The following is a 26,813-nucleotide window of genomic DNA, read 5'->3' on the forward strand; positions in this document are numbered from 1 at the left end:
AAGCATTTGTAGGATATTCTATGCTAAACTGCTGAAGAACACTGTAATATTGTCATTGCGTCTTGCTCCAAATTCTTTTCATTCCATATAATTATGGATTTTTAATATTTTCAGTTAGTAGACATTCCTACTGTACTCTAATTAGACACTGGCATATACGTACGTGCATATGCGTTAGAACCAGACAATACATAAATGCATATACTTCTGCATGCACACACATATTTTGCACCAATCTGTGGTAAATACAGCTATCTAGTAAACTGGGATTGTTTTTTAGTATTAATAACTATTAATAGCATGTTTACTACCTGAATGTGGAAACCTCCCGCGCGCCAGAGGCTTAGGAAAAAATTAAATTGTTTTCCGCTTCTGATGCCCCCCGGATTAAAACGGGGAAAAGCAATTGAAATGCATAGACAGACAGGGGGTTAATGCTTTAACTGTAGGCGCGCTGTACTGTAGTACGCCGGGTGCCGGTCCAGCTTCTGTCCGCGGTGCTGAAATAAGCCTCTTTCCCGGGGCGCGTCACGTGACCGCGCGGCGCGCTTTGGACGCTGTTCGCTTTGCACGTGAGGCGGAGTGCAGCATTCGCCTCTATCCAGCGCCTGCACTTGCATGCGACAGCACGCTCGTTTGCAAATACAGCGTCTAAAACAGAAAATAAGTTTTAACGGTAAAATTTAGGATGCTGGAGTCTTCCTGTTCTTTTTCACCCTTTTTTACCGTGAGACAAAAGCGTAATTGCAGCGTATGGGTAGAGCGTACTTTAGTTCGTGGCTGAACGAGAAAGTGCACGCCTGCTTGGGGGTTCAGCACTGAGAAGATGTAAGATTAACGACATCATTTCCCCAGTGGCTCCAGAATAAAAAAAATGCAGAAAGGAGTGCGACTCAATGATGGCCATGTCACCTACTTGGGTCTTTTGGCAAAAAAGGATGGAACGAGACGGGGATGTTTGAGCAAAAAGAGCTCGGATAACACAAAATGGCACACCAAGTGGTTCGCATTGCTGCAGAACATGTTGTTTTATTTCGAGAACGAGTCCAGCTCTCGACCCTCGGGATTATACCTGTTGGAAGGATGTGTGTGTGACCGGGCACCGTCACCCAAACCCTCGCTGACAGCTAAGGAATGCTTAGAAAAACAGGTAGGGGCAACCTGTCCGTTTTATGTCACCTAAGTGGGTTTATTTTAAAAGCACCAAAGGCAAATGGGAAGGAAGAAATGTTCACGACAGACCGGTGATAATGCAATAACAAGAGTGCCAGTGGATGCGCACAGTGTGTCCGGTCATGCATCCATCCGTGCATCATATGCGGACGAGACGCAGAACAGAGCAGAACCGCGGGAGATATCAGCTTCGTATCATGTACACCAGCTCTGCATGTGTGATCAAGTACTCTGAAGTCAATTTCTACCTATCCTTTATTAACAAGATGTTTAAAATACACCGTTGTGTTTTCCTGCGATTCTTGCACCAGTAGCTGGAATCGCAGCCAGTAAGAGGTGCTCAGCCTTTAACACTGTGTTGGGTGTTATGTAATAGCGGCATCAGACTAGCCGTTAGTGAATTATCAGATCAGTTTTTTCATTGTAGTCAGAAAATCTGCAATATAAATACAACATAAACGTACCAACTTTAAATTTAATAGAAAATGTTACATTTGAATATTATACGGCATTTTTAAGCCTTTATGATTATAGTATAATTTAAAAGTCATTCAAAAATAACCCAAATATATGAAGCTAGATTTCGTTCGGCCGATGTTGACGTGCAAGGATATTTGTTTTGCTTATTTTCTTCAAGGAACAAATTAAGCTAAAGAGAGCGCAGCTTCGACGTCGCCATCTTGCGGATAACGGGCGCAATGTCACTGTCAGCTTGACGTATTGATTTAATTCAGCATGTTGATATTAATAGCATCCTACCTTGGCAACTGCGTATAGTCGCAGTTATTTTTTTTATTTGGGAGTGTCGATACATTTTAAGCCGACATTGGCATTTTACTTTAAAAATAGCAATGCGGTAAGTGCAGGCCCCTTTGAAAGCTTTGAAATAAACGCGCTTTTAAATTGATGTTTTTTTCATCACCAGTAAATGAGACGGCAAAAGCCGCCTCGCTTTCCGTAAAGAAAGTGTAAACGCAGACTGTACAAAAAGTGTAATACATCGGTCAGGTAGGCTATCAGCTGCGGGAAATGATCGATTGCACTAATTGTTACAGAAAAGAAACAGACAGCATGAATCAGATGTTTTCACATAATTTTGTTACAATTTTGTTATTACACAAATGAAACATTGAGTATGCGACAAATCTTTAGTTAAACTTAGCAGAAAGGTATATACTTTTTGGGAACTTAAAGATCGTGTAGCAAAATCGTATAGTTGAAAAAATCTACAGCGGAAATTGAACAGCATACATGGAATATTGCAATAATATGCACACATTGTCCTTGTCAGCCAATACTTAAGTATAAGTCCGTATTTTTTTCTGGGCGAAATGGCACCCTGTCTGTCTCTGATGGCAATCCGCGTCGTTTCCGCCGATCCTGTGCCTGGTCATGTCCCGGCAGCAGAGGGTTTAACAGTCGGATCGGTGCGGGCCAGCCGCTCAGACTCTGCTCCCTGTTTGTTTTGACTGTGCTCCTGCCAGGAGGAGCCGGCGCTCCCCACGCTGCGCCTCCTGGCCGCGGCGCCGCTCCCCCCGCGCTCCCCACCGGGGCCGGTCTGCGCAGGACGCTCACCCGTTGTACCGTCCAGTACCGTACAGAACTCCCAAAGCAGCAGTCAGGAGCCTTAGGGTGCTGCTCGCCGTGACCGGTGCTGTTAAGTTTGCCAGTGGATTTCATTGCTCATGGAAAGGTCTTATCAATATCAAAGGCATGTTTTTTTACTTTGGTAAAATGACTACATTAGTGCTCAACCTAATAGCTGGAACATATTCGTGGTGTAGCCTATGCTAATTGGATATTGACTATGCTACCTGCAATGGGCATAAATTATGGGAGGGTTGTAAGCCCCTCCCCCAATAATCAAAACCAGCCAATACAACCCTCTGGACCCCCATAAATGGGTGGAAAGCTCAACCATCCTGATGTTCATCCCAAAGTTATGTCCTTGCTACCTGTTATATATAAAAAAAAGAGAAAATAGGAGAGTTGAGCAGAAAGTCAGTGATATAGTTACAGGTATGTCTTTTACGTCTATAAACTAGATCCCTCTACATAGCAGGGGCTGCTGACAATATCTACAAGCTTCAAAATAAGACCGAAACATCGAGTCCAGGCCCCTATTTTAAAGCTAATGTAATGCCTATGTCTGAAAGGTCCGTTGAGTTTGGTAGCTCTGAGCACTGGCCGTGTTAGCAGTGCTGAGTTTGCTTTGTCAGTTCAGCTTTGCACACAGAGAAAAGCCATTCGTCTGAACCAGAGTATCAGGACATATGGCCTATCTGACACCTCCCCCCCCCTCATGAAACACCGGTATTTTCACTTTAGTATCGCTGAGAAATGTTTCTTCTTATTCTCTAAGTGTAAGTATTGAGTATTAAAGAGCAACGGGACTTTGGGGCCACGCTGTGGATTCATTATCATGGCAGGGATCAGAGAGTGACGCTCGTGGAGCGAGTCTCAGCAGAGACCGGGGCCCTCGGATCAGAGAGTGACGCTCGTGGAGCGAGTCTCAGCAGAGACCGGGGCCCTCGGATCAGAGAATGACGCTCGTGGAGCGAGTCTCAGCAGAGACCGGGGCCCTCGGATCAGAGAGTGGCGCTCGTGGAGCGAGTCTCAGCAGAGACCAGGGCCCTCGGATCAGAGAGTGGCGCTCGTGGAGCGAGTCTCAGCAGGGACCGGGGCCCTCGGATCAGAGAGTGGCGCTCGTGGAGCGAGTCTCAGCAGAGACCGGGGCCCTCGGATCAGAGATGGTCAGCATGACCTCAGCTGAGAGGAATCACTAAGGGAGACTCGGGATGGAACGAAATGCAGGGAAGCTTTCTGCTGGCGTCCGTGTCACGTCGCTCCTGCACCCCCTGAAATGGCCCAGGTGTGTCAGTCTGCATGTTTAGAAAACCACTGTGGCCAGATTGTCTTCTAAATGGGTGGTGGAGACTCCGATGGCACCTCGAAGCCCGACGCTAGAAGGCCTTCGATCATTTTTCTTCATCTTATATGATTTCTTGTTTCTCCCATTTTTTAAACTTATATTCTTGGACAGAGTGTTCTACTTTTCAAACATGCTTATTCCCTATTTAAAAATAACTATGGTTTGAGCATACAGTTACCATGGCAACCTGTATTTGCATAAGGGAAACTTACGTGAAGAAGGGCTCAGAAATATATGGTCTGGTTCTGAACTGGGTCTGATTGTGTGGCTTATTTGAACATGGCTGCGTATCAGGTTGGTTCTGGGCACAGCTTTAGGTTGTGGACCTAGTAGGTAATGAGGCAGACTTAGTCCAGCAAGCGGAACAACCAGCTGGGCCAGTTATTTACATTACATCACACTTGTGGCAGTGGATGAGGCAGTAATACTCGCCCATGTATCTGTACCTGTGGACTGAGGTGCGTAGAAAAACAAAAAGCCTTGGAATCTGGCTGAAACAGAGGTGGAGGGAAGCATTTACACAATTCCTCACTCAAACTGACATTTTTTCAGAAGAACATGCTCTTGACATAATGACAGCTTATAAATAATGCTAATGCTAATGCTAATGCTGCTTTCCATGACGTGCCATTGAGGAGAAAACGAGAAATCGTGGTTTCCTTGGCATCTCCGCCAGGATTATGCTTTGCTGGTCTGCGAGGAAGAGGATCTCTGGCAGAACAGTCCAGCAAAGCAGGGGAAACGCCACAAAACCGCACTTTCATCATGAATAAGTAACAACGTTGAATATTCCTTTCTTTGTGCTGCCATTGTAATAACTCTAGCATTGGGCAAAGTCACAGTTTTAAATTATTCACTAATTTATTGTTTGATTTGAGTGCTCTGTGACAGCCAATCAAAGAGTGAAAGCTTTTTTCTTTCTCAAATAGTTTCATTCTAATTAATAATAAACGTGGAAAAGACACCAAAAATGGTATGCATTGTTGAAATCATATGCAAATGTATGCATATATCAATAACTCTAATTACAATTCTCTGATGAATCATTGTAGTCCTTTGTGTAGTGCTCACCTTGCTTAACGAAATAGTGATATTATTTAACACGTCATATATGAATCTCATGATATTTAGTTGACAAACAATAATAATCCAAAATCCTCCTGTGTTGAGGCCGAGTGAGACGTGATGGCCCAGTATTTTCAAGTAAAAAATGGTTTTCTATGAATGTCATGCTGTACGAATCCATCAACACATTCATAACACATTATAAAGACACAACACATTAAAGCCATGAGTATTATGCATTGTATGCTTTATGAAGCTCTCATCCATAATCTTGCATTATAGATATCTTCATAATGCAGTATAAAGAATCCTTAATTCTTATAACAACCATTTTAATGCATTATGATGGTATCTATAGTGCATTGTAGATGAGAGTTGCATTGGAGCTTAGGAAATATTATAATCAACACTATAATGCCTTATGACAATAGAAGATGCTGTAGGGCTATATTAATTCTTATACCGACCATTGTAAGGCATTATGAAGGCATCTAAAATGCATTATAGATGACAGCTTTAAATAAAATGTTACCGAGAAACCCAACAAAGACACTGTTTACCTTTTCCCTTCCCAAATGGGAAAACAACAGCATGAGCTGACTGCAGCGGCCCCCGTCCATCTCTCATGACGGGTGGGTGAATCTGTAATACTGCGCTGAGATCCCAATGAGGATGATGGACGTGTGTGTCGACACCAGGGCCATCTGGATGATGAAGATTAGGGCGCTTTCACCGAGTGCCGGCGTTTATCACCAGAGCTGTGCTTGACCAATGTGGCCTGGAACCTCCATGAAACCGTATCTTTTTACTTTCTGTGGAAATCTTTGACATCCCGTATCGTGGCCCAGCTTGAAGGACCAGTCCGGATCATTCCCATAGTCCATCACACAGGAGCACCACACACATTATTGGTGCGATTATCATCAGTTAAACAATTTTTACACGAGAATGTGCACCATATCCAATCAAACCTCAAAAAGAAAATTGAATTTTGAAAATCTGAAATAAAACCATAATGAATAATAAAATATAAATGTGTAAGTGTCTGCCAGCACAGCATGACCTTGCAGTTTGACAACAGCGCCAGACGCAGCCCGATAACTTGCTACCAGCTTTCTAACGGGGGGGGGGGGGGGGCATGCAATTCCTAAGGAGGGTTCCCACAGCTTCGGACAGTATCAGAGCAAGCCATCCAGACACGGCCCTGCCGGACGGGACGGGGTTTGGGCCGGACGGTGCTGCCCTGTCAGGTTAAAGCTAACATCTGCACAAACGCCGGGGAAGTAACACATGTGGTCAGATAGGACAGGAGGAAATCGTACCGCTGAGAGTTTCCTTTCTGATGCCATCAGCACTTATATACTGCCGTGATGAGGGGGCGTGGCCTCACACACAGAGGCAGGCAGCGGCTGGAAAAAAACCTGCTAGCAGTGAACGAGGATGGATGACGCTGGGGACACTGTGGAAGGGAAACCTTACATTCACACTTTCTCTCTTAGATTAGTCTGCCTTGGCTCAAAAGAGCCGCAGCAGAATGTGTGCCGGGAGTCTGTCACATTTAGTGGCATTTTAACAGACAAATGTTCCTGGAAGAATGCGTACCTGGAAGGGACAGCCACCATTTTGTTTGGGAAAACAGAATTCCTTAACAATAGATAATGGAGAAACAGTTTGGTGGATGTTTTGCTTGCAGAATGGAAGGATTATGGAAGTGGTATTATGAAAGAAGCAAACGCGACTCAAGTAAATTGTGAAGTAATCGTTTATTGAAACGCTTCAGCCGAAGAGCAGTGTTCATTTAGCTTGTTGAACTGGGATTCACCATATGGGGGGTGGGGGGGGGGTGACTTAGAATATATTAACTGACTCAAGATCTTTTCTAGGAGGTGGGGTTAGTTAGCTTGTTGGGGGAGGCACTGAGTGGACTGGGCTACTAAAGTAGTGCTTAACAAAAATAAACTATTGAAGAGGTTTCATTTTTGAAGGCTGGCATTTTTTTGGCAGCCGAGTCCTATACCTTTCCCCATTGGGCAGGCTAGCCATGCCCCCCCCCCGTTACAGACGTCCCTTGGGGGGGGGGGGCAGTGAGACAGGGGGAGAGAGAAGGAGAGGGTGAGTAAGAGAGGGGGGAGAGATTGAGAAAAGAAGAGAGAGTGAGTGTTTGTGTGTGTGTGTGTGTGTGTGTGTGAGAGAGAGAGAGAGAGGAAGAGTTAACTCGGGTCGTAACCTTTTCACCATCTTTTTTATGCCCAGTCAGCTTCCTGCTATGGCTTTTATCTAAAAACACAGTGTTTTCTTGGTTTTTTTTGGAACTGTATCAAGGCAAGAAGTTGCTGTGATGTTAAAAAGCAGGGCCTCTCTCAGGTATGAAAATACCACGAACTCTGCCCTTTTCCTGCCATCTGCGTGCTGGTGCACAGAATGTCCCGCAATGGGAGAAGGTACGGTCTGTCCGTGGAGACCTGCCCGCGAGTCGGCGGGAAGCTCCGAGCAGGGGATGGAGAGGAGGGCCTGTGTAAAATGGAGGAAGCACAGCCATTGGCAGAGAGGAGTTGCTAGGTAACAGGTAGTGCATCCCAGAACTGAGCTTGCAGCTTATGTACCCTATAGGGTTACTCGTGGGAGCTGAGTGCTCTGTGGGTTAACAGAAGCTTTATAATAGGGCTGGACGACGGGGAAAGATACGACTCTTTATTTTCTCCTTCTTTACCGTCTAAAGCAGTGTAAGAACCAACAGCTGCTGATAAATGACAACTATTCCTGCAGGCTCTCATGCATAATGCAGACAACCTATTCTACTATGGGCAAGGGGGGGTGGAGGGGGGGCAGCATCACCCACTGCACACGGTTCATCAAGACATGTCACCTACTGTATGGTACTTTCAGGGTTATTGTCTCGTTATGCATTTTCCCCGCGGTTCTGATGAATTAGACCTGGAGTAATATTTTGAAACAGTTCCAATTCTTTGGGTCGACGGATGATAACGAATCAAAGGATCAGGTTGCAAGTTTTTGAGAAAATAAGTCGCCACTCACTGTCAGATGTGTGTCCCGCTGAAGACCGAAAAAGGGGAAAGTAGCAGCGTCGTAGTGAAGAGTCCAAGAGTAGCAGAGCACCTAGAGCGATGCCATTGTGACAGGAGTCCAATGAACGTTAATAATTTATTAATGAAGATGGTTGAGAAGGTTGCAGGAAACAACCAGAAGCACCTTCCTGTGCAGCTAGAACTTTAAATATCTCAGCCAAGACCTTTGTCTCATAAAGGACCCAGTCAACTAAGGAACCTTAAGAACTTATATTTCCAGGTCACATTTCCAGGATCTCACAAGTCGATCTTCAGGTTCACTAAATCAATGCAGTTTTTCTGTCGGCGTCCTGTGCAAATGAAGGTCTGGGTGGTTGCTTCTGCATCACCCTGCTGCCGCAGTCTCATCCTCTTCTCCTTCGTTTCCCTCTTTCCTTTCACTGGTTCAGTACTACTTTACGATCAGCTTCAACCACGAGAGCCAGAAGCCCCTGGAACTGCGCACGGAGGATGCCAAGGACTGCGACGAATGGGTGGCGGCCATCACACACGCCAGGTAGGGCAGCTCGTCCGGGAGCGAGGAGGTTGGGGCCCACAAATACACACACTCACCTGTAGGTGGCGCCTCATGTCAGGTCATTCTGATTTGGCCGTCGATGGGGACTGATGGGGTGCCTCTCATTGGCAGAACTCTCCCTGACTAGTCCTTAGAGAATCACAGCATCATTCTTTCTTTTTCCTGCTTCCAATTAGCAATAAACACACAATGTCTACAGTAAGAATCTATGGAAGCGGAAAGTTTTGCCGACCAGGAAAAGACAGCAACTGTCCTTTAGTGCTTAAATAGATATATGAAATGCTTTGACTAAAAAATAAAGAAAAAAACACAATAAGCCGTGTCCCTCCTAGTGGTTTTCCCCCTTCTGTTTGGACTCATTTGCCAAGTTTGGCTCATTGAGTACATCCACTGTCGGCGATGATGTCACCCCTCAGAGTTTGTTTAGCTCACTGAGTACATCCACTGTTGCCGATGATGTCAACCTTCGGAGTTTGTTTGGCTCATTGTGTGCATCCACTGTCGGCGATGATGTCACCTGTCAGAGTTTGTTTGACTCACTGGGTACATCCACTGTCAACGATGATGTCACCCTGCGGAGTTTGTTTGGCTCATTGTGTACATCCACTGTCAGTAATGATGTCACCCTTCGGAGTTTGTTTGGCTTATTATGTACATCCACTGTCGCTGATGTTATCGCCCTTCAGAGCTTGTTTGGCTCATTGTGTACATTCACTTTCGGCGATGATGTCACCCTTCGGAGTTTGTTTGGCTAATGGAATACATCAACTGTTGGTGATGATGTCACCCTTTGGAGTTTGTTTGGCTCATTGTGTACATTCACTGTCTGCGATGATGTCACTATTCATAGTTTGTTTGGCTCATTGTGTACATCCACAGTTGGCTATGATGTTACCCTTCAAATTTTGTTTACCTCATTGTGTAGATCCACTGTCTGTGATTATGTCACCCTTCGGAGTTTGTTGGGCTCATTGTGTTCATCCACAGTTAGCTATGATGTCACTCTTTGGAGCTTGTTTGGTTCGTTTATTTCTTGGGAGTCACAAGCTAATTTTATCCCTTGTGGTTACAAAGTAGGTGCGGTTTTTGAGGATGCTCCTATTCCATAGGTCCCTGTGACACTCTGTGGCACTTGGGGTTGTTACCTAGCAATGGGCCATGTTGTTATGTGATAATCACCGAGCATGTTATACCAGTTTGGCCAACAGGGGCATATCCTATAGTCAAGAGATTTTAATTGGTTCCCTCCTCTGGCGATTCAGATTTAGCACAGTAAGGTGTATTTTACATAAATTACACAGCTTCTTATCACTAAAAACGTAGGTCTACAGCTTTAAATGCAGTTTTAAAATAATATATTTCAAAGTGTACTCCCCCATTGTAATACTTTCCAAAGGACCTTAAAAAACTGGAATGCCTTTATAGAGTAATTTGAGCTGCAGTAACCATTACGCTGGCTGGGGAAATTCGATGATTGTTAGCACCCTCTATAGTCTGTACAATGCAATGCTTAGTTGCAGTTAGAAATACAGACGCTTCTCTACTTACAAATGAGATACGTTCCAAATGGCCATTCGTAACTTGAAATGTTCGTAAGTCGTTATTTAGCATCATTTTAAGAGTATACGCAAGTACAAAGAACTAGGATGCTGGGAGTACGCACGCTACGCTGCTGCACGGCGGGAGTAGCGGCCAGAAGTCATACTAGGAGGAATTGGCGCACAGAAAAAAAGATTGATGTTGCAGACAGGGAACAGGAGCCCAAATAAACACAATTTGGACTTAGAGTCCTCTTCGTTCGTATGTCTGAAAGTTCGCAAGTAGAGGAGCGTCTGTATAATTTATATTTGGGACTAGGCATAGAAACACAGTACCTCTACCAGCAGGGCCACTTCCATATTAAACATGTACATCCACACAACTTCTCCGCAACATGTACAGAAAGACAAACACAAAATTATACTTGCAATCACACACCAAAACAAATGTACAAAAGCGCTAACACAAACAGACAGCCATTGCCCACAAAACCAAACAGTGAAACTCAATACCAAAGATGCAAAGACTGTACTTGTGATCTTGGCAAGACCAGTCATGTGAATTTGCCTTCCAAGAACGATCGCATGATCATGAGGACAGAGAACACACCGATTGTGGATTGATAGTGATGAGTACTTGTGTACTTGCTGTTCCACTATTCTATACACCCAGATGATTACCCTGGCTGTAATTTCATTGTACTTAATAAATGACACATAATAGAAATGTCCAGTTTAAATTTATTCCTGGTTTGATTACTTGTGCTTTTTTCACAAATAAAAATAAATTAACCATTCCAGTTCAGCATTCTTGCAAGTGAAAAAGACAGGGAAAAATACTATCTGACTGGAGCGATGGAAACATTACCTTGATTAAGGTAACTCTGATTACGGTAGTACAGTTACGGTTCACGCCTTCTTCCTCCGCCATCACTACAGCACGCAATGAATCATGGGATTGTTTTTGTTTGGCAAGGATGCACCCAATGCATTCTTGATATTTGGGATGGAACAAGACCAACATCCGGGGATTTTTACCGTGATCTTGTGATCTTAGTATCGGTACTGGTCTTCGGCAATGGAAGATGACATAAAACGAGTACGTGAGAACACAAGTATGGTCAAGTACGCATAGTTAGATTCAGCCAACACACATGACTGTACCTAAGATACATGCAAAGGCCCCACATACCAGCAGAAACGCAAACACACACACGGATCTGAGACCGATATAGAGGCAGTCAAGGCCTGCATGTCAGCATTCAAAAATGTAGGCAAAATAAAGCAGAGTGAACTGGGCCCTCACATCCACAGCTGAGGGCCTGGATATTGAACCACCAAGCAAATAAAAAAGTCAGGACACATTTAGAATCAAATGAAGTAGGAAGGGTATGCACTGCAGGTACAGTGGCGTACATACTCCAGCAAGCACACACATCTGTTCAAGCAGCCTATCGGATCTGTCTGGGTCTACAAATTACTTGTTTTTCAACCAGGTGCTTTAAGCACATTGGATCTGCTGCATTCAAGCACTGAGAGGTACCTTTCGATGTTACTGTGTTGCGGTTTGTCAAGTTTTAAGGTCTGATACAACCAATGGATTCAAGATACACAGAGTTTCATAACATTTAATGTCATCTCCTTATTGTAAACTAAATTTAGCCAGAATCCTTATATTTGTACATTCAGGGTCTGTCTTGTCAGTTCTGGTCACATCCACATTTGGAGTTGCTTGCCCATGATGCATTGGACGGATGTGTGTTTTCAGCTACAGGAACCTGGCCACGGAACATGAGGCTCTCATGCAGAAATACCTCCATCTACTCCAGATTGTGGACACGGAGAAAACAGTTGCCAAGCAACTTCGACAACAAATAGAGGACGGGGAAATCGAAATCGAGCGCCTAAAATCGGAGGTAACTCACTCGTCATGTTTGCTTAGCCCAGTAAACTCCAGGTTGGTCAGATGCTAAAAGCTACATTAGCCAACCAGGCAGAAAGAGAATATAGATAAAGCTGATCTCAGAGTGTCACCATCCATTAATTAGATAAAAGTGAATTTGTACCAGAACAACCATTTAAGTGGAAATGAAGTTCATGGATCAGCAGGACCAGGAAGCGGGACTTCAGTTCTGGTTTGGTTCCACAGAGTTCTGTTTTGCTGGACAGGGAATAGATAGACCCAACTTTATATCTCCGCTAATATAAAATCACTCCAGTCATTTTATTTTCCTGGCTGTGTCCTTTACTGGGCAGATCAAATAGTGATTCTGCTTTAATGTGCAAATGTGTAGCGGCCAGTACAACCCTAGGCTGAATATGCATGAGGCCGGCCCCATTGTACCTGTCTCAGCCCTCTGTGAAACATAATAAACTCTCTCAGCCAATACAAAATAAATGGGGCACTCGGCCGCTCTCGCCTCCTTTATAGCATTAGCGATGCACCTTCTCAATGGAGATGAGTGTAGCCTGCACACACTGCACCGTGTACTATGTAAATCCAATGAGGCGCTGCATTTGTTTCTCTTTCAAAGCAGATCTGTGGTAAATATGGAGGAAATGCATATATATTTGTGCTAATGCTACAGCACCCTGCTAATATGACCAGGCCCGTGGTCGCTTAGCTTGGGGTAATGGAAGCTAAATATGAAGCCTTGGTGTGTGTGCATGGGGTGGGGCGGGTCGGGACGGGTGGGTAGGTTTCTGGGCACCTCTACTGGTTAGCCAGTTAGTTGCAGGTTTCTGGGTTGCCAGTACTAGTGGGTAGTGTAGTTCTCTGCATGGCATCTTGGGTGTATAATGATCAAGTAGCTTGCAGGAATGTATCGATGGCATAGTGCTTTCTGGGTAGCTGTGCTGATGTAAGGGGGTGCTGATGCAGCTGAAAAGGACTAAATCGCAGTGAAACCATGGGGGGGGGGGGTGATGGAGGGGAGGGAGAACTTGCAAAATGTTAACTTTGCCAATGTTCTGCTTGTCTCTCGACAGATTGCTGGGCTGCTGAAAGACAATGAGAAGATCCAGGCCAACCCAGCGACGGCTCCCAGCGAAGACGACTCAGAAATCAAGAAAATCAAAAAAGTGCGTTATGGCGGCTGTTAACCAGGCCACAGATGGTCTTGTGGTTGAGTTGCACAGCCTGGCTTGGGAACCTCGCTGAGCTGGATCTGGTCTGGCACGCTCACTACATAGCTGTGAACACGCACACGCACACGCACACGCACACTCACACACATCCACACAACATCAAACTTTATTTGATCAAGAATCAGAATCCTTTTATTTGCCAAGAACGAAAAGTACCAGGAATTGGTGCAGGTGGATGCGTGACACAGTCCTTTTCCTGCCCCCAGGTGCAGAGCTTCCTGCGCGGTTGGATGTGCAGGAGGAAGTGGAAGACCATCATCCAGGACTACATCCGCTCGCCGCATGCGGAGAGCATGCGCAAGCGCAACCAAGTCGTGTTCAGCATGCTGGAGGCCGAGGCTGAGTATGTGCAGCAGCTGCACATCCTCGTCAACAACTTCCTGAGGCCTCTGCGCATGGCCGCCAGCTCCAAGAAGCCGCCCATCACCCACGACGACGTCAGCAGCATCTTCCTCAACAGGTACAGGTTGCACAGTCATCTTCACATTCATCTCAGATGCTGAGTTTCTGTTTTTGATGGCCGTCATTCATTCTTGGAGATGGACTTGAAGCCAGTGCTCGTTTTCTTTGTTTATTTCAGTGAAACCATCATGTTCCTGCACCAGATCTTCTACCAGGGTCTGAAAGCAAGGATTGCCAGCTGGCCTACCCTTGTGCTGGGTGAGAGGAACCTGTTCTTCTTCTGTGCCACCATATCTGCCTGGCCTTCTCCTGCTCCAGCTGGGGACACATCTGTCAGGAGTCACTGAGGGGGACTGACCACTTGCTTGTAAACGTTGAATTTTCAAATCTAACATTGACTTTATTGATCCCAGGTGGAAATTCTGGAATTTCTATGAACCTATGAAACAAGAATAATACCCCAGTTTCTGAGCTTTTTATTTACTCTTTCTTTACCAAATAGAAGAACATGATGTATTTCTCCAGTAGATGATTGGATGAATGTATGTGAATAAATCTACACTAAAGGATCGCAAGATACCATGTAATGTTTTGGATCGTCGTGTCTCTCCGTCCAGCTGACCTCTTTGACATCCTGCTGCCCATGCTGAACATCTACCAGGAGTTTGTGAGGAACCACCAGTACAGCCTGCAGATCCTGGCCCACTGCAAGCAGAACCGGGACTTCGACAAGCTTCTGAAGCAGTACGAGGCCAAGCCGGACTGCGAGGAGCGCACGCTGGAGACCTTCCTCACCTACCCTATGTTCCAGGTGAGCACCTCCTCCTTATCCATCCCATGCTTCAGTTAAGGCTTGTAAATCAGTTCCATACCTCAATGCAATCAGTGAACTTCCCTGTTCCTAAATACCCCATCGCTTTTGTGGCCATGTGCATTCAGCACGTCATCCCAGATGAAGCCACCCACTGCCCAGCACATTTCTCACTTGCTTCTCTTCTAGGACCGGTGCATGTAACTGGCCAGTTGCATCTACCCAGCTGTCTCTTTCATAAGCTGTCTAGCAGCTGTTCAGGGGCCCGCTGTTGTATAATGATCTGTTTTTCCTGCCAAGGCCCTCATTTGCTTTGCATTCCTATGGGGCTCTGAGCATTTCTGGGGTCTAATCCGGGCATTTCTGGGTCCTAATCAGGGTGTTTCTGGGCCATGTTCTGAACTTGTTTGCTGTAGTGATAAACTGTTTCTCCAGTCTGAGATGCACTTGGTGTCACGATTTAGATGCTTCACATGTCATTTTACACATTCCCACAGATACAGTCATAGAGATGAGCTCTCTATCTTAGCATCTTCCTTCATCCACCACTCACGTCCCCCACACTCTGCAGATCCCTCGCTACATCCTAACTCTCCACGAGCTGCTGGCGCACACCCCACATGAGCACGTGGAGAGGAACAGCCTGGAATATGCCAAATCCAAACTGGAAGAGCTATCCAGGTAGGCGGCCCATACACGCTCATCCTCCTCACCTCACAAACAGGCCATCGGTCACATGACCCTTAATGTTTCATTGTATCAAACCAAGGGCTCGTTCCCTTACAGTTTCCATCGGTGTTTGTGCTTAGGACTCATAGGGTCAGAGAATGGTCTCAATGTGAAATGTTTCACCACAGGATTATGCATGACGAGGTCAGCGAGACAGAGAATATCAGGAAGAACCTGGCCATCGAGCGCATGATCATTGAAGGCTGCGAGGTCCTCCTGGACACCAGCCAGACGTTTGTCAGACAAGGTAAAAGCTTCCCAGTGCTGCTTTTATACTCCTCCTTGCAAAGACCCAGTAGTAATATGGAAGGTACACCGACCTGTAGCAATCCATACTCCATCCATACTCCTGAGCTGTTACCTGGAGAGCCACAACACTTAAGGTCATACTAAACAGTCTTGTATGGGTCCGTGGAACAGTGCGTTCCGAAAGTGTATTGGTGGACTGATTGTCTCATCTCCAAACATAATTAGACAGTTGCAAGTCAAATCAGTTGTGAGTCAAGGACAGCTAATGTCATAGCTCTTCAATAGGCTTCTGGAGACGTCTAATGAGAGAGGCAAAAAAATACAGGAGTCATTTAACTCCATAGACACCCTGCCAGGAATTTGTATATGTCCCATACACACACACACACAAACACACGCACACACACACATACACACACACACACACGCACATACACAGGATTGTAATTTTATCTTTCGGGGGAATCATTCATTTCTATGGGGAAAACTCTAATCCGAACATGACAACCTTAACCCCAACCCAGCTCCAACCCTAACCCCAACCCAGCTCCAACCCTAACCCCAACCCAGCTCCAACTCTAACCCCAACCCAGCTCCAACCTTAACCACAAGTAACCAAACAAAATATGAGGGCTTTGGCATTTTTAGTTTTTTGATTACATTCTCAGATCTTTGTGGGGACCTGAAAAATGGGACATTTGGTCCCCCATAATGTAATATAAACCTAATCCACACACACACACACATACAGAGAGAAAGAGAGAGAGAGAGAGAGAGAGAGAGTTTAGGCATCTATATCTTAGTGAGGACTCTCCATTGATTTCTATGGGCATCACCCTAATCCTAACAATGACAACCTTAACCCCTACCGAGCCCTAACCTTAACCAAAGTAACCAAACAAAACACAAGACATTTTTCATTTGTAGATTATTTACTGCAGTCACAGATCTTTATAGAACTGAATTTCCCCTTGTGGGAACCAGATACACACACACACACACACACACACACACACACACACACCTGCCTGCTACTTGCGACTGTCTGTCTCTATGAAGTTTCTTTCCCCGTCGCGCGACAGGCTCGCTGATCCAGGTGCCTATGACTGAGAAAGGCAAGATTCCTCGGGGGCGTCTGGGCTCGCTGTCGCTGAGGAAGGAGGGCGAAAGGCAGTGCTTCCTCTTCTCCAAACACCTGATCATCTGCACCAGAGGCTCTGGGGGCAAGCTACACCTCACCAAGGTGGAGAAACCTGTGTGTGCGCGTGTGTGTGTGTGTGTGTGTGTGTGCAAAAACTCTTATATTTTGCTTGGTTAACTTATGGTTATGGTTAGGGCTGGGTAGGGGTTAAGGTTGTCATAGTTACCATTAGTATTATTCCCATAGAAATGAATGAGCAGTCCCCGTAAAGATATGTTTACCCGAGATGTGCGCGCGAGTGCGTGTGTGTGTGTTTGTGTGTGTAAGCATCGGAGCAGGCCTTCTTTTCAAATGTCAGTGCTAAGGGGCATTTCATTCCAAAATTGAAAAAGATATGTTTTAGACGATAGGGGGGGTTAGTGTATCTATCCATCTGGCTTCTGCTGGGAGTTGCCTAGTTCTGGAGATATTGCCCATAAAAATGTCGGGCTTCTCTGGAATATAAATGGGTGTGAATGACATTCTTTCTGTGGTGATTAAAGCGCCAGAAAAATACATTTGAAAAATTCAACAGCAATGTCTCTTACCAGAAATCATGATCCGGTTACTTTGACTTTGTAGTGAGCAGTTTAATATTCCGCTCTACCAAACTCCACACACCAATCGGGCACTGTGGTGCTCGTGGTCGTATCTTCTGTGGAGTGATACGATTGGTGTGTGGAGTTTGGGGTAGACAGACATAGTTACTCTTTATATTCTGTTTGATATTCATAAAAAATGTTCCAGCTGCTGTATTTTATAGTAAGAGTCAGGCATGGGAATAGCACATCATTGAGGATTGTTGTGTGGGTCAGTGAGCCTTTGTGGCCATGATCGGCAGGTCGCTGGTTTGAGTCCCACCTCAGCAGAGTAGTCACACATCCATGAGCTCCTTCAGCAAGGCCCTTAACCCCCAGCTCCTTGGATGTTGCCCCTTTGCTGTGACCTCCCCCCACCCCACCCAAGCTTCATGGAGTGTAAAATGGCGGGAAAAGTGATAAAGAGGATCACTCTTGGAAGTATCACTCTTGTGTTCTATTTGGGATCCAGCCCCACATTCTGTAAACGAGCAGCGTCTTCATGGAGGATGCTGTAGATGTGGGTAGGATGCTGTAGATGTGGGTAGGATGCTGTAGATGTGGGTAGTCCAGTGTTGAGGCACCAGCAGATGCCTGAAGAGGGATGCAGGTAGCAGCAGTGTGATGCTCTTGTTACCGCTAACATGCCCTGAATACCAGCAATCACTTTCCCCACACTTGTCTGTCCTAGAATGGCGTGGTGTCTCTCATCGACTGCACCCTGATGGAGGAGCCAGAGGGCACCGACGATGAGTGTAAGCCCTGTCTGATACCGTCCTGGCGGTCAAAGCTCCGCCTAGTGCCACGGAAGCTGGCATTGGCACGGCAGGGGAGTGTGACGTGATTGTCTCGTGGCTCCGCCCCTTTAGCAAAACCGGACAAGAGCGGGCAGGACATGGAGCACCTCGACTTCAAGGTCATCGTGGAGCCCAAAGACGGCCAGTCGTTCACGGTCATCCTGGTGGCTTCCTCGCGTCAGGAGAAGTCAGCCTGGACTAGTGACATTAGCCAGGCATGTGTGCGCAGCCCAGTAACCCACTGTCACAGGGTCACCTCTCTGTCACTGCATGGCTTCAGGGACTGCCGTTACATCCTGGGTGCCCTAGATTAGCTTATCAGCCAGTCCTTCGTAAACTCCAGAAACATTTCCTAATGCATGGTTTCTATTGTACTTCTCCAGTTTTATAAAGTCTCTGTGTAACAACTGGCCCCCACACTGTCGTATAGGGCAAAGGGGATGTTTAATGGATTCAAAGATTTTCATACCTTTGCATTATGGGTAGTTCAATTTAGCTTTTTATTGAGTTTGTGATTTCTGTTCTCATTTCATTTAATCTAATGCCATTTCCCTGCTGACCAAAATTTTATTCAGAGAGATATGTATGGTTGTCTTCAGTTTCCCAGAATAACCTTCCATCCACTTGCTTCATATGTAGGGCTCTGGAATATTATAATTTTAGCTTTATTCATGCCTACTGGCTGGGCCCAGTTCGGCCCATAATGTCGCGGCACTTCCTGTCTTTTGCTGATGTCTTGCCACTCTGTCCCAAACGCAGTGCATCGACAACATCCGCTGCAATGGGCTCATGATGAACGCCTTTGAGGAAAACTCTAAAGTCACCGTTCCACAGATGATCAAGTGAGTCCTTGTTGCGATTGTGCCAGTGGCTGTTCTGTGGTGTGTGTGTGACTGAGAGAGAGAGAGAGACCTCGTGTGTCTGTGTGTGTGTGTGTGTGTGTGGGCCTAAATCTTTATCTATTTTTATTTTTCTGTGTTTTCAAATGCGAGTATAGCTCACAGGTGCTTGTTTGTGTGAGGGTGTGTGTGGTGGAGGAGAATAATTGTGTGTGTGTAATTATAAAATTATTACATCGTGGGGATCCAAACTTTTTACCTTGTGAGACTTTTTTGGTCCCCACAAGGTTAACCTCAATTTTATAAAACATCTGTAACTACAGTCCAGAAACTAAAAATGCCAAAAGTCTTTTTTTTTTTTTGGTTACTTATGGATAAGGTTCAGGTTGGGTTAAGGTTGCCATTGGGATGAGGGTTATGCCCATAGAAATGGATGGATGGATGGATGTCAACCCTAACCCCTACCCAGCCCGAACCTTAAGCCCATAAGTACTTAACCATAAGTAACCCAAAAAAAAAACAAGACTTTTGGCCTTTTCAGTCACTCATTATAGCAAACCTGTGTGTGTGTGTATATCTGGTTCCCACAAGGACTCTGGACATCTGTCTCTATATGTGCGTTCTTTTGTGTGTTTAGGTTACAGTCCTTCACTGCGCATTTTTGCGCATTTGCCTAGAACCGTGTGCATGTGCATTCGTGACACCCTCTGCTGTCTAACAAGCAGGTCTGATGCTAGCCTGTACTGTGACGACGTGGACATCCGCTTCAGCAAGATGATGAACTCCTGCAAGGTGCTGCAGATCCGCTACGCCAGTGTGGAGCGGCTGCTCGAGCGGCTGACGGACCTGCGCTTCCTCTCCATCGACTTCCTCAACACCTTCCTGCATTCCTACCGCGTCTTCACCACCGCAGACGTGGTGCTGGACAAGCTCATCGCCATCTACAAGAAGCCCATCAGCGCCATCCCAGCCAGGTGCGTGCCATAGTAGCCCTCCCCCCCCCATCTCTCTCCTGGTTCTGTTACCATAGCAACGGGCCACTCTATGCGGCAGAGCCCTGCCCAAACCGGTCCGCTTTCCACAGAGGACCTAAAGTGTTAAATTATTGATCTCAGCTCTTAGCGCCCAGCCCCCAGCTCCGACTCAGCGCCTTCCCGTTCCGTGCAACTGCCCTCGAACAGCACAGCCCGCCCCCGTTTGGCTGCCGCTGCTAGTGGCCCGAGCCTCCGGCACTGTCACTCGTCGGGCTATTTATAGCCGCTCATGAGCGGGGACTCTCTCTGTGTGGGAGCGCTTTTCTGCAACAGCGCGTCTCAAACAAACGCCTCGAGACTTGAGCAGCCCTCCAATCCTCCCTCTCCGCATTGTGTTTCGCCACTGAAATTAGCGTGCTGCTTTTGAGGGCTCGCCCTCGCAAGCCGGCTCCCTTCTCGTATTCACTCCTTCATCCCTCACTGGCAGCCTATCTATGTCTAATCATTCCCATTAGCTGCGCTGAAAACTGTGCTGTCTCCCCTCTACCCAGATCCCTAGAACTGTTCTTTGCCAGCAGCCAGAACAACAAACTCCTCTACGGAGAGCCTCCAAAATCTCCACGGGCTAGCCGCAAGTTCTCCTCCCCTCCTCCGCTGTCCATCGGCAAGTCCTCGTCACCGAATCGCCGGCGCAAGCTCTCGCTCAACATCCCCATCATCACGGGAGGGAAGGCCCTGGACCTGGCCGCTCTCAGCTGCTCTCCCAACGGCTACACCAGCATGTACTCCTCCGTGTCGCCCTTCAGCAAGACCACGCTGGATATCAGCAAGCTCTACATCTCCAGCAGCGCGTCCAGCAAGATCCCTGATGAGGGCGAGGCCAAAGCTGACAGGACCGAAGACTCGTCCCGCTGCAAACAGGGTTGGTGCCAAGAGGGAGTTAAGAAAACAAATGAGTTTTATTACAAATCTGTAGGATGCTACTCAGTAAAAGCTGTAAACACGTTTGAAGTCAGTGATACAAAATGTACTTCAGATGCAGCTTCCTACTTCCAATGAGTGAGAAGTGTGTTTTGAACCTAACGCAGATAACTCAGTTAGAGAGGAGTGCGACATCGACCAAAACCAGAGCGATGATGCGGAGACGGACACGTCGCCCACCAAGTCGCCCACTACTCCCAAAAACGTCAAAAGCAAAAGTTCCTCAGGTAGGAGTTCATAAAGAAGCCAGAAAATCTGCCTCTGACCCCTAAGCAGAACACAACAGAACCCCAATATCTTTTCCTGCACTTATGAATTTGCATAATTCAGATCTCCTCATTGCACTCAGGGTAAGCTGAGTTGCTGACGTCTAGCGTCGAATCTGCGATCCCTGTCGATAAGGGATCTCGTAGCTGTGTCGGTGGTGTCTCCACGGCCTCGCAGCTTGCAGAAACACGAAGGAAGATGCACTGGTGTGCTGTGGGAACAGACCTCGGTAAAGCACGATTTATGCAGATTCCCTTTGCCCTGCGTCAAGAGCCCACTCAGCGCAGGGAACTCCAGAGCCATCTGTGAGTAGGTGGCAGGAAGGCTTGTACCTTAGCAACCATCTGTGTGCTTCTCTGCCACCCCCAAAGGTAGACGTATTAGAGCGTGGAACACTGTCGGCCGTGGGCGGTACACTGTTCCCAAAGGGTGGTGTTCCGTTAGCTGATGTACTGATATCACTATCTCGGTAATACACTGTCTCTGATGGGTGGTGTTCTGTTAGCTGGGATACTGTCCCTGATGATCTATACACTGTCTCTGATGGGAGGTGTTCTGTTAACTTGGACACTGTCCCTGGTGGTCTATACACTGTCTCTGATGGGAGGTGTTCTGTTAACTTGGACACTGTCCCTGGTGGTCTATACACTGTCTCTGATGGGAGGTGTTCTGTTAGCTGGGACACTGTCCCTGATGATCTATACACTGTCTCTGATGGGAGGTGTTCTGTTAACTTGGACACTGTCCCTGGTGGTCTATACACTGTCTCTGATGGGTGGTGTTCTGTTAGCTGGGACACTGTCCCTGATGATCTATGCACTGTCTCTGATGGGAGGTGTTCTGTTAACTTGGACACTGTCCCTGGTGGTCTATACACTGTCTCTGATGGGAGGTGTTCTGTTAACTTGGACACTGTCCCTGGTGGTCTATACACTGTCTCTGATGGGAGGTGTTCTGTTAGCTTGGACACTGTCCATGGTGGTCTATACACTGTCTCTGATGGGTGGTGTTCTGTTAGCTTGGACACTGTCCCTGGTGGTCTATACACTATCTCAGATGGGTGGTGTTCTGTTAGCTGGGACACTGTCCTTGATGGTTAATACATGGTCTCTGTATTTGTTAGCTGCTCCTGAATGGCTGTCTGATAATTGGCACTATGCTCCTGGTAAACTGTAAGCAGTTTGCTTCTGCATTGTCAAAAAGGGGCAACAGTTCAGTCCACTGCTTTTTTAAGCGCAGTACGTCGTAGGATAAAGGTACTGCTTTGGATGACTGTGACTATGTTTATGATCTCCATAGATCTCCAATAACACACTTTTGGTAATATGGGAGACTAGGAGCTGGGGCACCATGATCAACATATAAGAGTCTGTCAATAGCTGAAGATGAATTGAACACAGAGATCTTCACCTCCCTCCACTGCTGTAAATCATTCACTGGGCCGATACTCCCTTTTCACCTTTAGCGCTGCGTTAAGCAGAGTCCCCCCATCCTGGCAGAATTACGAGTTTTATTTAGACAAATGCAGAGGCAGTGTGCTACAGTTAATAATCTGTGTTCTTTTGGCGACCCCTGCTGGTGATGCATAGAACACGCAATCACACGCACGCACAATGTTCAGCATGTGGTCCTATTGTTTATTAATTTATTTCATACGTGATTTAAAATATGATTAGCACTTGCCTGCTGTTGACAGAACACCTGAACATTATTAACATTCCTTTTAGATTAACTACCGGTCAACTCACCACAAAGATGTGGCTTTAATTACTACCATTATCCATGCAAATCATATCGCCATAAATGCTGGTGTATATGCAAATGTGAGTTCAGAACTAAAACCATTTTTTTTCTAAACAGTAAGGGGAGGGGAAGTAGCATTTATTCTAGGGCATGTTTTATATAACAGACTTTACGTTAATATATTTTAAGTACAGTAGCAGCCCACCCCTGTGTGTGGAGTTCTCCATTTGGGTGGACTGCTGTCTCACAGTTGCTCATGCTGATTTTGCAGGTGCTGCCCTTCAGATGGGTGTCCCCTGTCCCCTCTCTGTTCCCTAACTTTGTGCATTGTGGGATAGGCTCCAGATTTACTGTGACTCTGCACTAGACAAGCAGCTCTCAACAATACATGAATAGATTGAATTATTATTAAATATATTTTACCTTAATTTATAAAACATCTTAGTCAAATATTCTTTTTTGACAACTAGTTAGTAAGTGAAGTCATTTCTGGCATGCTTTAACATTGCTGTTTTTCATCACACGCCTGTTTGTAAGCATGTTCTGCTTACGTTATCCTGCCTGTTTGTAAGCCTGCTGTTTTTCTCCCAGAATTCTCTCTGTTCTCCTACAACAATGGCATGGTGGTGTCATCCTGCCGCGAGCTGGACAACACGCGCAGCGCCCTGTCCGCTGCCTCGGCCTTCGCCATTGCCACCGCGGGAGCCAACGAGGGCACGCCCACCAAGGAGAAGTACCGCCGCATGTCGCTGGCCAGCACGGGTAAGCCGGCACGGACACGCCAGCCTTAGGAGACGGCAGGGTGTCATCCCAGACTCCCCAGCTCACCTGCTCATCATCTATCCCTCACCATCAGGTTTTCCCACCGACCAGAGAAACGGCGACAAGGAATTCGTGATCCGACGGGCCGCCACCAACCGGGTCCTCAACGTTCTCCGGCACTGGGTGTCCAAGCACTCGCAGGTAGAGCACTTATGCTGAGCCACTGGCACGGTGGTGCCTGTTTCTGGTGTTGACATGCAGCTGAGGGCACCTTCCGGGGTTCTGTGCTGCACCTAGGACTTTGACAGCAACACAGAGCTGAAACAGAAGGTGATCAGCTTCCTGGAGGAGGTCATCCACGACCCTGAGCTCCTGACCCAGGAGAGGAAAGCGGCGGCCAACATCATCAGGTCACACCCTTTCCAAAATTCACCACAGCCTCCACTCCAGAGATGACTAAGAGATTGTTTCCAAACACTTGTCAGTGGCAGTTCTGTGTTAAGCCTACAGGGGATCAGGGATTTAAAACCACACAGGACAGTCTTTGAGTGATTTACGCCTGTGTTGTCCTTGCAGAACACTGACCCAAGAGGACCCGGGGGACAGCCAGATTAGTCTGGAGGAGGTGACACAGCTGGTGAGTGTGACTCCAGCACACTAGAGTCAGGCACCGAAATTCTGACACATTTCTGTCGTGTTTGGAACCCAGATCGTATTAATAGAAGGACAGTACATTTCTCCTCTCCTCGACTCGGTTCTGCTGGTGGTCTGCTTCCTCTTCACGCTGTTAGCGGGGATCTACAGACACTATTTATGGGGCTGAGCCATGGGCGGCACGTATGACAACCGGTAACCATGCATGTCTGTCGCGCATCTGACAGGCGGAGGCTGGGAAGGCGGAGCCCTTTGAGAACCACTCCGCCCTGGAGATCGCCGAGCAGCTCACCCTGCTCGATCACCTGGTCTTCAAGGTCATCCCTTATGAGTAAGTGGACTGGAGGGCTGTCACTAGGAGAAATGGAACAACATGCTCATCGGGATAGGGAATGAGGAAGGAGATAAAGTCACATGGGGGGGGGGCTATGCAGGAGAATTCAAGAGGGAAGATGCCAGGACATCACAGTGGCCCCAGCATGAATCCATATTGCTCCATACTATTAGCTACATACATCTCCTCAGTGGATCAGAGCTCCCAAGCTGAGTGTTTTTATACGTATGGCTCAGACATGTCCACGGCACATTTTTTAGTTCTAATACTGCACATGGAAATGATTTGCAGATTCTTCAGCCATTCAAACTTGATCAACACAGTTCTTAGGACGATATCTTGCTCCATCCATCAAGAAACATGCCAGCTCCACAGGTTATAAGGCAGCAGAACAATAAAAATATTTTCAAAATCAGGTAACCACCCCCACCTCGCGGCCATAGGGGGCTCTTCTGGGACATTCCGAGTAGAATTTGGTTAGTATAGTTTCAGTCACGGTCATATCAAATTCATACCACTGAAATGTGTTTGGATTTACTGCACTTGGTGTTTGCGTGTGATTTCATCATTGTGCCCTTTCACAGGGAGTTCTTTGGACAAGGCTGGATGAAGAATGACAAAAGTGAGCGAACCCCCTTCATCATGAAGACCACGAAACATTTCAATGATGTACGTACGGCCTGCCCTATTAACACATCAAAAAGCAACCTGCAAAATAATTATCATAATAATTGCCGTGCTATTTTTTGGACCTTCTGAATACTTTCCGGGAGATGTGATGTTTTAGATTCGTATTTGCAATTTAATATTCCATTTTAATGACATCCATTTTAATGGTTATTTAAATTACGGTACTAATTTTTAAGTGATGCTGGTAAGTACAAAGATTCTACCTACATGCCGCTAAATCGTTACTCCAGCACCCATCAACTGCTTAAGTGTAACAAAAGCTTAGTGTTTCCTGTTTTAGTTCTTTATTTTGGTCATTCAAATTCAGCACCTCCCCAGTGCACTTTGCTTGGGCAATTCATTATTAAAACTGACACTCAATAGCACCACACCTCTGTACCGAATAAGCAGTTATGGATGGTATCATGTCCATGGAAATTGTGTAGAAGTAGAGGTTCTTTCTCAAGGCCATGGTTTTTCCATCTGTGTGGCCTTGGGTGCATCGACGCTGAGGAACCATCGATTTCATGTATTTATTAAGATGATCTTCATCTTAGATTTTCAAAGGAAATAGGAAACGTGAGACCTGTGAAATAAGCCAGTCTATTATTAATAAATGGCACACATGACAGGCATGAGCCCGTGAAAAGCATTAATGTGACAGCAGGAGTTACATAGTCAGATAAAGCTTAATTGTCATCTCAGCCATGTACAGTACACAGTGAAACGAAATAATGAAACAACATTTATGACGGGACAGACATTGCAGTGATAAAAGCCAGGGCACACAACATACATTTCACATTAAAGAAGCAACAAACAGGCATACTACATTATTCTGGGAGATTAGTGCATGGAAGAGCTGTCCATGCTTAAAGTCTGCAGTGCAGCAGATATACAGTAAACAATATTTTTCAGTAGTTCAGCAGGAGCTGCAGTTATTCTGCCCACTGCGCACTGAGTGAAGTGCGTCTGTCATCCCATGTGAGGCATCGCTCATGTTCCTCTCTCTGTGCCGCTGTCCTGGAAGATAAGCAATCTGATCGCCACGGAGATCCTGCGCTGTGACGAGGTGAACACGCGGGTGGCGGTGATGGAGAAGTGGGTGGCGGTGGCCGACATCTGCCGCTGCCTGCACAACTACAACGCCGTGCTGGAGATCACCTCGTCCCTCAACCGCAGCCCCATCTTCCGCTTGAAGAAGACCTGGCTGAAGGTGTCCAAGCAGGTGGGTCACCATACTTTGGCTGAAGACCAAAAATATGAAGTTCCTCCCTACAGAACTGTTCCTGTCAATGCCTGTGTACTTCTCGGCGTAATGACAATGACAGACTGTTCCTCACTGCATACATTAGACTATTCTAGCTAATGGCTAGAAGGTGCAGA

At 46.4% G+C, this 26,813-nt stretch overlaps 1 protein-coding gene across 3 annotated transcripts in view; it reads left to right on the forward strand.

The window, feature by feature from the left end:
* The first annotated feature begins 543 nt into the window (after positions 1–543).
* rasgrf1 (Ras protein specific guanine nucleotide releasing factor 1) overlaps positions 544–26,813 on the forward strand; it is a 30,416-nt gene continuing 4,146 nt past the window's right edge. The window contains exons 1-23 of one of the 3 annotated variants that reach the window (XR_002838195.2): positions 544–1,150; positions 8,646–8,752; positions 12,080–12,227; positions 13,300–13,392; positions 13,665–13,918; positions 14,039–14,118; positions 14,478–14,671; positions 15,243–15,352; positions 15,529–15,647; positions 16,732–16,892; positions 18,099–18,162; positions 18,277–18,419; positions 18,964–19,046; positions 19,766–20,017; positions 20,569–20,939; positions 21,106–21,225; positions 23,600–23,770; positions 23,865–23,971; positions 24,068–24,180; positions 24,347–24,407; positions 24,652–24,755; positions 25,343–25,427; positions 26,458–26,655. Coding sequence is in view for 2 of the 3 variants with exons in the window: in XM_023811248.2 (XP_023667016.1) it covers positions 875–1,150; positions 8,646–8,752; positions 12,080–12,227; positions 13,300–13,392; positions 13,665–13,918; positions 14,039–14,118; positions 14,478–14,671; positions 15,243–15,352; positions 15,529–15,647; positions 16,732–16,892; positions 18,099–18,162; positions 18,277–18,419; positions 18,964–19,046; positions 19,766–20,017; positions 20,569–20,939; positions 21,106–21,225; positions 23,600–23,770; positions 23,865–23,971; positions 24,068–24,180; positions 24,347–24,407; positions 24,652–24,755; positions 25,343–25,427; positions 26,458–26,655 (3,414 nt within the window). In the remaining variant the exon portion in view is untranslated. The remainder of the gene's footprint in view (positions 1,151–8,645; positions 8,753–12,079; positions 12,228–13,299; positions 13,393–13,664; positions 13,919–14,038; positions 14,119–14,477; positions 14,672–15,242; positions 15,353–15,528; positions 15,648–16,731; positions 16,893–18,098; positions 18,163–18,276; positions 18,420–18,963; positions 19,047–19,765; positions 20,018–20,568; positions 20,940–21,105; positions 21,226–23,599; positions 23,771–23,864; positions 23,972–24,067; positions 24,181–24,346; positions 24,408–24,651; positions 24,756–25,342; positions 25,428–26,457; positions 26,656–26,813) is intronic. The other 2 variants (XM_023811248.2, XM_023811249.2) reach the window with 2 other exon arrangements.

Source organism: Paramormyrops kingsleyae, chromosome 13 (genome assembly GCF_048594095.1).
Source record: "Paramormyrops kingsleyae isolate MSU_618 chromosome 13, PKINGS_0.4, whole genome shotgun sequence".
In the NCBI taxonomy this organism is placed as follows: domain Eukaryota; kingdom Metazoa; phylum Chordata; class Actinopteri; order Osteoglossiformes; family Mormyridae; genus Paramormyrops; species Paramormyrops kingsleyae.